Source organism: Heloderma suspectum, chromosome 1, assembly GCF_057233095.1.
Source record: "Heloderma suspectum isolate Gila_16-S chromosome 1, 16-S_ref, whole genome shotgun sequence".
Classification (NCBI taxonomy): domain Eukaryota; kingdom Metazoa; phylum Chordata; class Lepidosauria; order Squamata; family Helodermatidae; genus Heloderma; species Heloderma suspectum.
The window spans coordinates 209,123,810-209,140,315 of NC_139458.1; the positions used below are offsets into that span (position 1 = coordinate 209,123,810).

At 43.6% G+C, this 16,506-nt stretch overlaps 1 protein-coding gene across 9 annotated transcripts in view; it reads right to left on the minus strand.

Annotated features, from left to right (window-relative positions):
* Positions 1-367: 367 nt before the first annotated feature.
* The window catches only part of ORC2 (origin recognition complex subunit 2), a 36,212-nt gene continuing 20,073 nt past the window's right edge, over positions 368-16,506 (minus strand). For 7 of the 9 annotated variants that reach the window (XM_084817267.1, XM_084817306.1, XM_084817274.1 and 4 more), the window contains 5 exons: positions 14,506-14,652; positions 12,387-12,558; positions 11,601-11,662; positions 5,787-5,905; positions 4,612-5,335 (listed from right to left, as the gene is read on the minus strand). In XM_084817267.1, coding sequence (XP_084673393.1) covers positions 5,252-5,335; positions 5,787-5,905; positions 11,601-11,662; positions 12,387-12,558; positions 14,506-14,652 — 584 coding nt within the window. In that variant the 3' untranslated portion in view covers positions 4,612-5,251. Of the gene's footprint in view, positions 2,226-4,476; positions 4,561-4,611; positions 5,336-5,786; positions 5,906-11,600; positions 11,663-12,386; positions 12,559-14,505; positions 14,653-16,506 lie in introns of those variants that run through there. The other 2 variants (XR_014785391.1, XR_014785392.1) reach the window with 2 other exon arrangements.

The window sequence follows — 16,506 nt, forward strand, 5'->3', positions numbered from 1 at the left end:
TCTTTCCATTTGGGAAGCATTCACTTCAGAAGTGTTTGCACAGTCTTGTGATCAGATCTGTGGGGAGAGGTAACTGCAGTGCAAGGCAGGTTGTGCAAACGCCACTTTCCGCTACTTAAGTAGCGTGACAGCCTGTGGTGATGATGATGATCTCAATTGCCACGCTTGACGTCATATTATCACCGCACACGCCCTTCACAGATTAATAGGGGCAGAAGGGACAAGTCCCTGCCCCAAGGAACTTGCACTCCGAATTGTGCCAGCACGAGACATAAGGGAGAGATGGAAGTGAGAGGAGGAAAGGGAGAAGCGGGAATGATGGGAGGAACGTCTGCCAGGCCACTTATTTTGTTGGAGGACTCCGAGAGGTTTCTTGCCAGTTTATTCTTACGGGTTTGGGGAGCTCTTCAATGAGCACCAAAGGAGATGCTTCCTGCAAACAGCTTTGCTGGCCATTTACGACCCCCTCCTAAGAGTGAGCGAAGCTGGCATCCTCCTCACTTATTCCCTTCTCGGGAATGGCCCAGAACTAATGGCGAAGGAGGTGAGCTACCGGGTCACCCTTGCCAGGGCGGGGAGGGGTTGTACTTTGAAGTGTCCTCCTTTTCTGGGATTTAAAAAAAAGGCTTCTGATGTTTGCAGGATTTTTTCACCCATCCAGGCAAAGGAAGTGCAAGAAAAAGTCTGGCACCAGCTGCACAAATTTCGGATCTGTGGAGAATTGCCTATCGTGGTCCAAAACCTCTCCGCTCGCAAAGGTAATCCCTGTTGCCGAGTGATTGTGTTGCAATTGTTCTGAAAACCTTTTGCAAGTTCACATGTCTGATCAGTGCCTTTCTGATCCCACCCTCATCTGCAGCACATCTGAGAAACCTGGGAACCATGGGAGATACGTTCTCAGGGTTGGCAGCCTTGTTGGGCACCCTATAGACATGTGGCAGCATCCAGGGGGCTCAGACCCTGCTGCAGCCCTCCCAGCCCCTTCTCATCCTTCTTCGAGTGCCTAGACATCCAGTCTGGACAATCAAATACAGAGCTTGAAATAACTTTCTGGAAGCCTATCTGGAAAACCAATCCACCAGCTGTGCAGAACTGTTTCCAGAGATGATTTGGGGTGGATGACTCATCCCTGATGAGTTTCTGGGCCAGTTACCTGCTTCCTAGCTGTACTGTTTGTATTCTGTAGCTGTTTTCTATCCCTGGATTATACTGGACAAAATGAAAGCCATGCCATATTGCAAACATGGCTCTTCCTGAGACAGCCCCATTATCCAGACCGCAGGGCTGGAAGCAGGAACCACCACCCACCTTTGGAGCTCTACTGTGAGCATCGACCCACAAGCAACTTTCCCACTCTTTCGCCCATCCAGTGTTCAGTACTGGCTAGCTGTTGGACTACGACCAGGGAGACCCTGCTTCAAATCCACACTTGGCCACAAAGCTCACTGGATGGTCTTCTTTTCTCAGCCTAACCTACCTCACAAGGTTTGTATTCTGTAGGTGTTTTCTATCCCTGGGTTATACTGGACGAAATGAAAGTCATGTCATATTGCAGACACAGCTCTTCCCCATTAGCCAAGCTGCAGGGCTGGAAGCAGGAACCACCCCCCACCTTTGGAGCTCTACTGTGAGCATCGACCCACAAGCAACTTTCCCACTCTTTCGCACATCCAGTGTAGAGTACTGGCTAGGCTGTTGGACTACGACCAGGGAGACCCTGGTTCAAATCCAAGAAAAGGAGAAGCAGGAATGATGGGACGAATGTATGCCAGCCCGCTTACTCATCCTTCAGCGTTATTTTGTTGCCTTCCTGACCCCACCCTCATCTGCAGTACATCTGGGAAACCTGGGAACCATGGGAGATAGGTTCTCAGGGTTGGCAGCCTTGTTGGACACCCCGTGGAACGTGTGGCAGCATCCAGGAGGCTCAGACCCTGCTGCAGCCCTCCCAGCCCCCTTCTCATCCTTCTTCGAAGGCCTAGGCATCCAGTCTGGACAATCAAATATTGAGCTCGAAGGAACTTTCTGCTCGAAATCAGTCCATCAGCTGTGCAGAACTGTTTCCAGAGATGATTTGGGGTGGATGACCCATCCCGGATGAGTTTCTGGGCCAGTTACCTGCTTCCTAGCTGTACTGTTTGCATTCTGTAGCTGTTTTCTACCACTGGATTATACTGGACGAAATCAAAGCCATGTTCACCACTCTGAGCGTCTTGGAAGAACCCCTGGGAAATAAGGATAACAAATACTACTACTGCGTCTGCTCCAGTGACCTCTCCATGCCCTTTCTCATTAATTAATTAATTAATGACATTTCTATACCACCCAATAGCCGAAGCTCTCTGGGCAGTTCAGAAAAATTAAAGCCACAAGTACAGCATAAAAACAATATAAAATATAAACACTTAAAACTACAGTACAAAAGTACAACCAGCATAAAACCTAGCAGCAATGCAGAGGTGTAAAATACACTAACAAATTTAAGACAGCAGAGCTGAAGGACTAGAATGCTAAAATGCTAACATTCTTGGGACAATGAAAAGGTCTTCACTGGGTGCTGGAAAGAGTACAATATAGGCCCCAGGCAAACCTCTCTAGGGAGCTCATTCCACAACCAGGGTGCCAGAGCAGAAAAGGCCCTCTTCTGGGTAACTACCCGCCTCACATCTTTTCTTAACTCAAATGAAGCTGATAGAATTATGCCTCCCTTCTCTTCTCTTTCACCCAGGTGATGAGCTGATGGAGGTCCTTGATGATATGTAAAGAACTGAAACATCTCAGCACAACTCTTTCTCTTTCTTCTTTATCTAGTTTTTCTTTCCTAACTTTGTCTTTCACCCCTTCTTTTCATGTTTCTATGCTATCTCTTTTCTCCTTTCAACATACTCCCTCTGTTGATCAGCTGGGCCAACTATGACATTGTCCCATCTAGCAACAGTTTGGCCCTGCCTACGTCTTTGAAGGAAACACATGAAAGAACATTTGCACCCAAGATAAAGTCTGGCTCTTTCAGGGGCTCCAGGTCAATCATTTTGTTCAGACCTTGCTTTTTTGGATGAAGCTGTGTATCTTTGGGCAGACGGACCACTTGGGTCTGTTGGAAAGTGTAGACAGGGATCCTGGACTTCTCATTCTCCACACATGAAGCCCACGAAGATGTCATTCCACAGCAACACTCCCCTGCCTAAGTGGTGCAGAAGGAGAAGGAATGCCCTCCGTGAGCCTCTGGAGAAAGATGCTTTGAAATGATACGAAATTTACTCATACTAAAACAGACTGAACAAGCCGTACATCCAAACAGATATTGGAAATGTTATTGTTTTCATGCTTTTAGATGCTTAAAATAAATTAAAATCATGTTAAAAGTCTGACTCAGAGCTTTTCTTCAAGAGGCATTTATCGGGCGCTCATCATTCCCTACTCATAGTTGTTTACAGGTTCTTTAGACGATGACATGACCCTCCAGTTTCATTTCTGTTTATAAAGAGCACTTTGGGCAAGTATTTTTTACAGGACGGTGGAAGGAAAATGCTATTTCCACATCTGGATTTGCATTATTCCGCTCTACCACAGTACCACTTATAGGTTATGTAGTGGAAAAGTAGGAAAGGAAACACTCCTTGTGTAGTGCTGTGATCTCAGTTCCGGGATGAAACAAAAATTAGATGTTGCAGATTAACAGCCTCTTGTAGAAAAGTCCTCAACATGTGGCCAAGAAGGAAAAGTAGGAGTACTGAAAAGCAAGGCGGAAAAAGACTAGAGAACAAGATGACTTCAGTGGAAAGCAGGCCAATTGTAGACAGATCTGAGTACCTTTAAGAATGAAATTCATGAGAGGTTAGAAAAGATTGAGCAAATAAGTGAAATCAGAATTGGAGAATTAGCCCAGAAAGTTACACAATGCGAATACGAGACTATCCATGGGGTAGGGATGTAGACAGCTCCTCTGTTTAATTCACTGGCCTCCTGTCCTGAGCTTTGCCCATTGGCTGGACACTGAAAGTAGAGATAAATGGGGCAGACACAGCATCAGTAGCCAGTACTGCTGCTCTCACAAGGATTTTATGAGTGGAATCGGGGGGGGGGACCCCTATGAGCGGATGCCCATCTCTCCAAGGGCGGAAAAACAGGTCTAACCTCGGAGGGGGAGATCCAACTTGGGATGGCCCCTCCCAGTCATCATGGAAACCTCAGCAATCCTGACCTCTCCAACTTCAGAGCACTGACATCAGGAGAAGCAAACAGGGGGCTGGACTGGGGCACATATGGGCATGCCAAGAGAGACTGTAGATCTGCAGCCCCCCTGTAATCCCAACATGTTCCCTGAACTATGTCTTCCCTCACCACCAGCACGATTTGGGGGAGGCTCCAACACTGGAACTCGCAGTCCCAAGCGGGAGGTTTGCTACGCTGAACTTCTGCATAAACCTGAACCACTAACCTAGCAAGTGGATAAGCCACCTGTGCTCAAACCCACCTCGCAATCTTCCTTTACTGAATGCACTCCTGCTTGGTTGTTCTTTTTTTGTTTTAAGTTTCAAACATAGGTCTTCCCTAGGACTGGAAAACAGTATTAGTTACTGGTATGACATCACTGAACCATACAAAAAGAACTACACATGATTTTTATTCAGAGGATTTAAAAAAAAATTACATCATGTCTGATGTTATCATTAAGAAAGTTGGTGTTAAAATTAGCCACTTCTTTTACTGAGACTATTAACAGTTTAGATTTAAACTTTACAATAGTTTGTATTCTGGGGGGAAAGTGCCTGATTAATGCTGACATTTTAATAAACTAGCCACAAGCTTGGATCTCTGATATTTATTTTTTGCTTTATTCTAGTTTAGGCAGTTCTCTGCCTCAATCTCACACTACGCACATTAAAGACCAATAAGGTAAGACACTCATCCATTGTTGAAAAGAAGTAAGTTGCTAACAGCCAGCCACACATATTTTCAAGCACAAGTTACTCCAGGCAAGCCCCTATTTTAAGAAGACATGTGAGCAGAAGGCACATTACGATCAATGGGTGACATTTTCTTTGCCATGGAATAGTCAGGAGGAAGGCAGCATATAAATGGAAACCTGAGCAGATCTAGTCAGATCTAAAAGACAGGGCTTTGCTTACACAACACTTTACTCCATCATTACAGGTAGGTAAGACTCCTGAGATTTGAACATTGGCTACACTGAAGGAAGTATTCCAGCAGCTCTTGGGAGCAGTTGCCATTAGATGTTTGGAAGCCGTCAAACTTCATTATTTTTTTGTAAAAAGTCAGACAAGGTCCCATTATCCAAAGGAATTAATAAATATTCGACTCCATCAGCACCCTGAAAACAAGCAGACCACAGAAATTAATTTATCAGAGGCATAAGTATGGCCAAGTATTTTTATTCAATTCAGCAAGTCGAGTTTCAGCACACTGATAACCATTTGTTAACTGAAATTATAGTGCATCACCAGGACAAAACAACTTGAAGCATGTTTCCTTCTCAGGAGCACATGATTTAATGTCCTATCAGAAATTTGTAGAAAACAGCTTACACTCCCAGCTTTGGAAGCACCTTGCACAGCATATCAGCAACTTTGGCTTGTTTGAATGGAATACTTAGTACACAAATTGTATTTCTATCTTGATTTAAAAACACACACAAATCTAATGGTAATTCTAGTAGCATTTGCCATGCAGCCAAGGTCACTAATTCCAGTTTCCGTCAGCAGCAGACACATGGTTAGGCAACTATGTTAACATCTCCAGCACACAACAGCACTTTCACTCACCCTCTTGGTCCGAATGAGCTTGTGATCCCTGAATTCTGTGAGCTGAGCTCGAAGAGTTAGGTCGCTATTGACCAGGAAGGCCTCCCGGCACTGTTGGTAGAAATCTTGGAAGGAAAGCCCTAATAGGGGAAGAGAAGCAGGAAAACACTTAGCATTAAAAAATAAAGTCATGCTTGAGTGAAGAGCAGAGAAGAGCCGTCTTCTCCTTACAATGCTGATGGAGCATCATCAAAACAAATCCATGGATTCCACTTGCTGGTGCTAAGAACAGGAGAAAGAACTCTTTTCCCCCAAAGGCTCCAACATTAAATGCATATCTTAAGAACTGTTTTTTATCAAAATTAATCTAGGACTAGAGCAAAAAATGAATTAGAGTGCAAATCAAGGCACCATGTTCAAATTCATCTTGGAAGTCACAACTCAACACAGGGATCTGTATACACTCAGTCAGGTCAGACATAACGCCAAATAAGATGTGACACTACATGAAAGAACTTCTGCATAAACCTGCGTAGGACTGAACCACTAACCTAGTTAGCGGTTTGCATGTGCTCATCTTCCTCCCCTTGCATGCTCTGGTTTCCCTTCTCACTTCTGATTCAGTGGAGAACCACACAAATCAAGGCTTGTACAAATAATAGCTTGCTCACAAACCAGAATCACAAATCCAGTTTTAACTGTGTTTTGATTATAATGGCAAATTATGGTTTACCGCTAAATCAGGAGGGAGTGGGGGGGATATCAGAGGGCTCAACACATTGTGCTACAGCATGGCTTGGTGATACAATTGACCTGGGCCACTGTATGCTCTTATTTTATCTTCACCTTCCTAGATATCTTGCTGTCAGGAGCACCCTAGCTGCCTCTTGCAGTCCCCTCCAACAGCCAGCTCAGGACACAGACGACGAGGATTCTTTCCAAGGCTTTATTCCTTTATGACTCTTTCAGATACTAATCACTAGCGACTAAGCAAGGAACAGCACTGGGGAAAGATAGCAGAGTAGCCTAAGCTCCAGGTAAGGCAGTTGGTCCCCGTTTGAAGGGGAACCACAGGAAGACCCTGAACTTATGGGCTAGGGAGAGATCCTCCCTCTTTCCCTTGGGTCCTCTGGACGCGACCGTTGTTTGCGCGCCAAACGAGCGCTACGCCTCCTTTCGGCGCCCTCCATCTGTTGTTGCTCCCTGCGTCTGCGCCGAGCATCTAGCAAGCCCCCCTCCAGCGCTCTCTCACTGCCAGGGTCACTATCTATCCCAGGAATGCTGGCAGGAGGAATCTCTGCCAGCTGCTGTGCTTGTGAGAGATGAGCTGGCTCCTCTCCCATGGATTGCTGTCCCTCCTCAGAATCAGAACTGCTCTGGGGCTCTATTGGTTCAGTTTCCACCCTGACACTTACTGCAACCATGCAGTTTACAAAAGTAGAACAATATTTTTGTTTTTGTTTTTTTAAGTTATATCACTTGCTATTAAAAATTCTCGAAGGGATTCACAACACGAAAACACAGATCAACAGCATCCCTTGGAATGACTGATGAACAAGCTGGAAACAGTCTTTTAACCAAGCATTGGGAGACTCTCCTGCATTTATACAGTTCATGACTAGTCCAAGGGACAGGTGGGCTACATCTGGCCCTTGAGCTCCCACAGTGCAGCTTGCTATGGGTCCCAGCCCCTGAATCCTCTCCCACAATTCCAGCGCTTATCAGACTAGGGTCGGGGGGGGGGGGGAGGGGACAGAACAGACAGGATTTTCATGGGGAGAATGCCTGGCACTCATGCTCTTGCCAGTCTGCCAAGCAGCAGTTTGGCAGGCTGCTCAGACAGCAAGTTAAATGGTGGTCCGAGTCTACTTCCAGCCACCCAATCAAGGAGTAGACGAAGATGAAACTTTTGAAAAGCAAACTGCCAATGTTTCAAGGAAGCATGATGTAGTAGTAATGGGGGGCTTCAATTTCCCTGATATTTGTTGGGAGACAAATTCTGTAAAACATTGACCCTCCAAGAAATTCTTGTGTTGCGGATAACTTCCTCCTACAAAAAGTGGAGGAAGGAACTTGAGGATTGGCTACCCTTGACTTGATCCTAACCAACAGAGATGACTTAGTGGATAAAGTAGCAGTTACAGGAACTCTGGGGGAAAGTGACCATGATATACTTGAGTTCTTGGTTCTAAAAGAAGCAAAAGCTGAGTGTAGCCAAATGCGTACCCTTGATTTTAGGAAAGCCAATTTTAATAAACTCAGAACAATGATAAGTAAGGTCCCATGGCAAGCGACTCTAATGAGAAAAGGGGAAGTACAGGCTGAAGGGGCAGGATTGCAGCTTGAGATTGATAGGCATATGGTCAAGGAACACCTACTTACTTTGAATGAGTTCAAATCTCCAGGGCCAGATGAACTGCATCCTAGAGTCATAAAGGAACTGGCAGAAGAACTCTCAGAACTACTGTCTATTACCTTCGAGAAATCATGGAGGACAGGTGAAGTGCCAGATGACTGGAGGAGGGCTAATGTTGTCCCTATCTTCAAAAAGGGTAAAAAGGAAGAACCTGGGAACTACACACCAGTCAGTCTGACATCGATCCCTGGGAAAATTCTGGAGCAGATGATAAAGCAATCCATCTGTAAGCACTTTGAAAACAATGCAGTGATTACTCGAAGCCAACATGGATTTGTCAAGAACAAATCCTGCCAGATGAATCTGTTCTTATTTTTTGATCAGGTAACCTCCCTTGTGGACTGTGGGAATGCTGTGGACATAATATACCTCGACTTCAGCAAAGCTCTCGACAAAGTGCCCCATGATATCCTGATGAGCAAACTAGCTCAAAGTGGGCTACATGAAACAACTATCAGATGGGTCCACAGCTGGCTACAGAATCGGACTCAAAGAGTGCTTATCAATGGAATCTTCTCAAACTGGGGAGAGGTAACAAGCAGGGTACCGCAGAGCTCAGTCCTGGGCCCAGAGCTCTTCCACATTTTTATTAAAAACTTGGATGAGGAGGTAGAGGGAATGCTTATCAAATTTGCAGATGACACAAAATTGGGCAGGATAGCTAATACCCTGGAAGACAGAAACAACATTCAAAGTGATCTGGATAGACTGGAGCGCTGGGCAAAAAAACAACAGAATGACATTTAATAGGGATAAATGCCAAGTTCTGCACCTAGGAAAAAGAAACCAAATGCACAGTTACAAGATGGGAGATAATTGGCTCAACAATACTACAAGCAAGAAGGATCTTGGAATTGTGGTAGATCACAAGCTGAATATGAGCCAACAATGTGGTGTGGCTGCAAAAAAGGCAAATGCTAACTTGGGCTGCATTAACAGAAGTATAGCTTCCAAATCACATGAAGTACTAGTTCCCCCCTACTTAGCACTGGTTAGGCCTCAACTTGAGTATGGTGTCCAGTTCTGGGCACCACACTTTAAGAAGGATGCAGACAAACTGGAGAGGGTTCAGAGGAGGGCAACGAAGATGAACGGGGGACTGGAAACAAAGCCCTATGAGAAGAGACTGAAAGAACTGGGCATGTTTAGCCTTGAGAAGAGAAGACTGAGGGGAGATATAATAGAGCTCTTCAGGTATTTGAAAGGTTGTCCCAGAGAGGAAGGCCAGGATCTCTTCTCGATCATCTCAGAATGCAGGACACGGAATAATGGGCTCAAGTTACAGGAAGCCAGATTCCAGCTGAACATCAGGAAAAACTTACTGACTGTCAGAGCAATATGACAATGGAACCAATTACCTAGGGAGGTGGTGGGCTCTCCCACACTGGAGGCATTCAAGACGAGGCTGGACAGCCATCTGTCAGGGATGCTTTAACTTGGATTCCTGCATTGAGCAGGGGGTTGGACTCGATGGTCTTATAGGCCCCTTCCAACCCTACTGTTCTATGATTCTAAATGGGAAGGACAATGGACTTTGAGAACAATCTCCATGCACAATCCTTCCCATTTAAACTGTGCACCTGCCTCCCTGCCTGGTTGACTGGTGCTTCTCTTCCCCCCCCCCCCCGAGACCACTCGGATGAGCAGCGGCAAGGGGAAATGTGCAATTGGGGCGGGGGGGAATAAGGGTGTGTGACTGCGTGAGAGACAGTGGAGGGGAAGAGGGGCACCGAGCCTGGACATGTCCACTGCTGCCCTGAGCCACAACTATCACTAGCATAGGATCCATTGCCACATCTGGCCCCTGGCGGCAAAGAGCTTGCCCACCCCTGGTCAAAGAGAACAAACATTTAATCCATTTAGGGCACAATCCTGTCAATTGCCCTCGATGCTCGCAAGCCTAATGTGGACGCTTACAAGTATCCAATACAGAGCAGAAGGCATGGTGGAAGCAATCCTTGCCTCCACTGCCCCTCCTGCTCTGCATCTCAGCTAGGTGAGGGTTTTCCCCCATCTAGCTAGGGCATCTTGGAGGGGGAGGGAAGGAGGCTGTAGAGACCTCAGGATAGCTAGTGTCCTGGCCTCTCCAGTCACCTCCCTGCCCATCGGAACGTCCCCTTCACTCCCTCTCCAAGGTCACAGCTGGCATGGCTCTCTCTGTGCCAGCTGCAGGGGGGAGGTTGGGCAGCGCAGATACCCAGCTCCAGTGTCAGAGTACTGTCACCGAACTCAGAGCTGGGAATCCAAAATATCTTATGGCCCCCCAGACACTGCTTAGGGGCCATAGGACCACTCCTTTATTTACATCCCACTCTTCTACATAATTGCTTAGAGCGGCTTCACAACATAAAATACAAACAGCAGGGCAAAATACAAGCTTGCTGTAAAATTATTATTTTTATTTACTAACAACATTTGTACCCTAAGGATGTTCGCTATTTATTGTAAGCCTCTCAGAGAAGTTATACAGGTAAACATGAAGAATGTGTTGAAAAAGAAATGTTTTCAAGTTCAGACAGAAGGAAATCAAGGAGGGAGCTTGACAGATCTCAACCCAAAAGGCGCTCCGCGGCCACTGTGCTGCTACCAAGAATGCCCTACATCCCTCATGCTCGCTCACCTGAGATGGCATTGGGAAAAAGCCTCCGAGACCGCTGTTAAATAGTTTAGGCCTCAACTCTCAATCGCCTTTTTGCTTTCAGTTTAAAGCTATACCACATTTCAATGGCTGGTTTCATGACTACCAGAAGGGCATCTTTTCATATGTGTCCAGTTGCACAGTACTAAAGAGATACTACTAAGCTTGCTGTAAAATTATTATTTTTATTTACTAACAACATTTGTACGCTGCCCCATAAGGATGTTCGCTATTTATTGTAAGCCTCTCAGAGAAGTTATACAGGTAAACATGAAGAATGTGTTGAAAAAGAAATGTTTTCAAGTTCAGACAGAAGGAAATCAAGGAGGGAGCTTGACAGATCTCAACCCAAAAGGCGCTCCACGGCCACTGTGCTGCTACCAAGAATGCCCTACATCCCTCATGCTCGCTCACCTGAGATGGCATTGGGAAAAAGCCTCCGAGACCGCTGTTAAATAGTTTAGGCCTCAACTCTCAATCGCCTTTTTGCTTTCAGTTTAAAGCTATACCACATTTCAATGGCTGGTTTCATGACTACCAGAAGGGCATCTTTTCATATGTGTCCAGTTGCACAGTACTAAAGAGATACTACTGAACTGCCTCCCGTAAAAGAGAAATTTCCATACATTAATACTAATAAGCACCATGCTCAGAATCCATGCCCTCTACAAAATTCTTGCCTGAGCATCACTAGTTTTAGTGGTGTCATCACTATGCTCGCTGGTTCTTTGACCTCCAGAAAGAACAAATGAAAATTCATTGAAACTGGTACATTAGTTACCTGGGCATGAGGGGTTATCCTTATTCTCTAACTGATACTCCACCAGAAGCCTGAAAATCCCCCTGAGGAGAAAAAGAACCCAATAAATGTATTTAAACAAGACCAGAAACGTACTCAATTTTATCAAACAACACAGGAGGAAAATAAAAAGTTTTAAATCCACACGCGGGCACTTTTCATATTGTTTCTCTGTTCTTGGTTCTGCACCTTCTTTTGCAATTCTACTCAGCATCAGAACAAACTTCCTCATGCATCAGTGTCCCTGCTCTGCTCTCTTTAAACCTTTATCGAAAACAGATTTTTCATCAAATGGTCCTTTTCCAAAATATGAATTCCCTTCTGAGGAAAACTCTTTTTTTTATCTTCATGCAGTTATGCTAATTTGGACATGCAAATTCAATGAATTATTTTGTGTGTGTGCTCTGAGAAGCACCATGCATGTTTAAACAACTCTTCTGTGAGAAAACGAAGTGGAAGAAAAGATAAGCTGTAGAGAACATAATTAAGACATGATCTATGATATTACAGGGAAAGATGTGGAGTCTATCTCAACTGTGTTGTGACAAATATGGGTTGAATTTTAATTCTGTATTGTGACAGAATTAAGATACATTAATTCTGAGGCACCAAGGAAATACAGTATTCAGGTGTTTTATTTCTCTGTTTGTAATGTAGAAAAAAGGTTATCTTCCATGTAAAAATTCATATTTTTTCCTAGTACCTGAAAACTGGAGTCCTAGTCACAATGAAGATCTTTCTTTCCTGCTCTTTATGAGAATTTCTTACCTTGCATTAGGAGTGAGACTACGGAGAACATGTGTGAGGGAGCTCAAAGCCAAAGACCCAGACTGCTGTATCAAGAGGGAGTTCTCATAGGATGTTTCTTCTATATAAGGACTGTAAGTGGTTGTTTCATACCATAGCCAATTATACATGCTTTGTTTTGCCTGATCCCACACTACAAGAGAAGATGACAAATAAAATTAAGAAAAAAATACAATTTATAAAATTCAATTGACTTAAGATTTTGACAGAGTGGGAGAATACTTCCCACAAATTATATCACATTTTATTTTAAATTAAAAGTTTATTTTAATTTAACAATATTCTTGGGAAATCCGTAACAGGAGAAATGGCTTTACACATTAAAAAAATGCATGGAGTAGTATTTCCAGAGTTTCCTATACAGAAGTTTTTTCCATGATAGGTATGTGTACTGTTTCAATTGGGCCCATGATACAGGTCAGGAAAGAGCACATCACTTTAACGTAACTACCTACACTAGGGTAAAATAAGCACCAAATAGCCATTTCCAATGCTTTAATTATTCAATCAATGGCTAATTTTTTTTATTTATTTACAATATTTATATACCACTCCACATCAAAGATTTTGGAGTGGTGAACAGCAAGATAAAAGAATAAAATCCCATAATTAAAATAATTAAAACATTTTAAAAGAACGGATTCTAATATGTCCAACTAGTTTGCAATGCTCCACTGGTATTTACTAGATAAGGCCTAGATTGAATCTCATAAACTCTAAATTGAAAACTTGAAACTGTTGTGCTTGGCACGGTGACATGCGTGAAATGAATTCTCACTTAAATAGTACATTTAACATGTTAAATATTAAAAATGTACAATAAGAGTCAGTTCCATCTGTTTGTACCAGAAAAACATTACATATGTCTGCGTGTGCACACACACACAAATACTTTGTAATTTTTTTTAAGAACATACCAGCCCTTTTTCTAATGCTATAAAACAGTGTACGTCTGAAAAACAGTATGCCCAGTGCCATAAACTCAATTAGTTTATGGTGCTGTGTGGATTTCTACAACTGTTAATGGCTTGTAAACATAATGCTCCCAGTTTCTTACCATGGCTAAGAGACTGGGAATGGATCAGGACTGCATGTCCCCAGCCCCTCCATCACTGGGGCCATATTTTGCCCCAAAGCTTAACTAGGACTACCATGGTTAACACTGACCATAGTTTACTATTAAGTAGCAAGACATGGGTTAGTGTTAAGTGTTCATGTTGGTACAGACATAACAACTAATCATGGTAAAGACTAATGAGAGGAGGACAGGGTGAATCTGCATGCAAGAAAGGTGAGGGTAGAGCTACAGGGCCTGCAATCCCAGGGCCTGCTCCCAATCTCACAAGACTACAGTCACATCCTGCCTTTGTACTGCACTTGTTACACTATTCAATTTTTTTTTTGGCTTTTACTGAAGCATCAAGAAGCCCAACTATGGTCTCTTTTAGATGGTACTGTAATAAAATTAATACTATGGCCCAGTTCAGATGTAACGTGAAACCACAGTTCGTGCTAACTATAGTTTAGAGCTCACTCCATAATTTGAGCTTCCAGGCATACAACAGGCAAGCTGTGGCTCAGAGCAACCTTTCTCAACCTGATGCCCTCCAGATGTGCTGGACTATAACTCCCATCATCTCCAGCCAACATGGCCAACGCTTCGGGGGGAGCACCTGGTTTGGGGAAGGCTGGTTTAGTGCTATTTGTCTACTTTTTGTTCCCATCTGGTCAGCACTCAGCTTTGTAAGTTCGCTCCTGTCTGGTGGAGCTATTTCCAGCTTGATGGCGTGGCACTGGTTTTTACTGAGGTTTGTCAACTGTCTAAGAACTCAGATGTAACAGGAAACCAAAGTTAGCATTGTCAAACTGATTTCTGAGCCTGGTTTGTCAGACCAAAACAAACCATGGTTTGCGGGCAAGCTTGGTTTCAACTGTAATATGTAAACATGGTTAAGAATGACATCTGAACCCAGTCATAGACACTGGTATCAGGGCAGGTGTTACGACTGATTGGCTTTTAAGATGAATTTTACACACATACACACACACACACACACATCTGAAATGCCTAATAACTCACTGAGTGGTGCATTAATATGATCAATAGAGGCTATGAGGTACATGTTGGGAAGGGATGACAGTTGTCCTAGGATTTGTTGGCTTTTTTCTCCTCTCAACATCTGGCTGTCCAGGTTATGGATGAGCAGATAGAGCTCCAAGGAAGGATCTGGCAAAGGAAATAAAATATCAACAGAAAAAGGTAAAAAATACAGAGTCAGGGAAGGCTCCTAATTGTAGAGTTATGAACCATCCAATGCTTTCAAACTCTTTGTGGTTGCTCATTACTGCCAAAGATGGAGTTCTCTAGGGCAGATCAATTCAGATCAATCAATTTTTATATAAGTGTCTGGGAATCCAGGATTCATAGCTATTTTGTAGCTGAATAATCATATATTCTGCTTTTTCAAATACAGTTGAAAAGGCATTCAGTTTGAATTGTTTTATTTATTCGTTACATTTCTATCCCATCTTTCCTCCAAGGAAGCATACATTTAGTCTTTGTTGTCTCTACTGCAACAGTTTAAGACAGCGACCCCTCGAGAAGCTTTATTCCGTCCTTTTCTTTGCTGAGGCTCCTACTTCAGCTAGCCGTTTAAATGGTAACAATTCGTTAAAAGATTGTTTGCATTCCTAATTTAAAAGCTAACTGTTGTCTTTCAGCTGGATGAAGGTCCTTTGTTAAAACTCAATGCAGTTTACAAGTCTATGCACTCAAAAGCAAGAAGAACTGAAACTTAATCTGAGGTAGGTATGCATTGGATTGCAGTCATGCCACAAAGAAGTTTAGTCTTTAAGAAGCAAAATCCAACACTGCATGAGTGGATTTATGCTAACATGATGGGACTTTCTTCTTCTCTCCTCCCTGCAGAAGCTCCCCACAACCTCCAAATCTGCTCTGGAGGGCCCCCAACCCTATGGATCAGATCTTGAGGGTATGCAGGAAGAATCACTCCCTTCCCATTCCACTGACAGAAACAACTCTGTTGGTGGGAGGACTTCATTGGTTATCAACCAAGGTGCTACCTTTCCAAGGTATCTCCTTGAAAACCAGTCATTCTTCCTTCATTTCTGTGTAAAATTTCTTAAACATAGGATTAAAATAGGCACCTCACTGGCCATAATCCACATTTTGAAAACAACGATGTGAACATTTGAGGGTATATAAAACATATATTTGTGTGCAAAGAAAAAAAGAATAGCCATAAAACATTTGAAAGGGGAAAAACCTGTCAAACATTGTGGAATAAATCACCAGTTAAAGAAACTTCACGTGTTCACTGACCTACATAAAGCCCAAGAATGCAATCCTACGTATCTCTACTCAGAAGTACGTGCCACTGATTTCAATGAGGCTTACTCCTACATAAACTGGTACAAGATTACAGCCTCATTTATATACCTTCATTATACAATACTGGTATTGATATATGCGTATAATATTGTTGCAAAATCCTGGTGAGACTGGAAATCACAGTTGGCTAATGGGAAATCAGGCCTGGCTACAAAGCCAACCACACTTTATAAACCTCTGGCAATATTGCAAAGCCTACTGAAGCAATCCCATGATTTACAATTTTCTAGTGCATTTAAGCTGAATTACCAAAAATAAGCATAATTAGCAACATTGCATTAAATATGTAGGGAATACATATTAAGCTGAAATTTAATCCTGACAAGACAGAAGTACTGTTGGTAGGTGGATTACCCCATTTGGAATTAGGCGTGCAACCTGTCTCAGATGGGGCTGCACTCCCTCTGAAAGCTCAGGTTCCTAGTTAGGGGTATTCCTTGATCTGATACTCTCACTAGATGTAGAGGTGGTGTCAGTGCGAGGAGTGCCTTTTTTCAGCTTCAGCTATCACGGCAGCTACAAGGGTTCCTAATCAAGGCAGACTTTGCCACTGTCATTCATGTCCTAGTTACCTCCGAGTTAGACTACTCTATTGCACTCTACATGGCACTGCCCTTGAAAAGCGCCTGGAAACTGCAATTGGTGCAAATGTGGCAGCCAGGTTGCTGG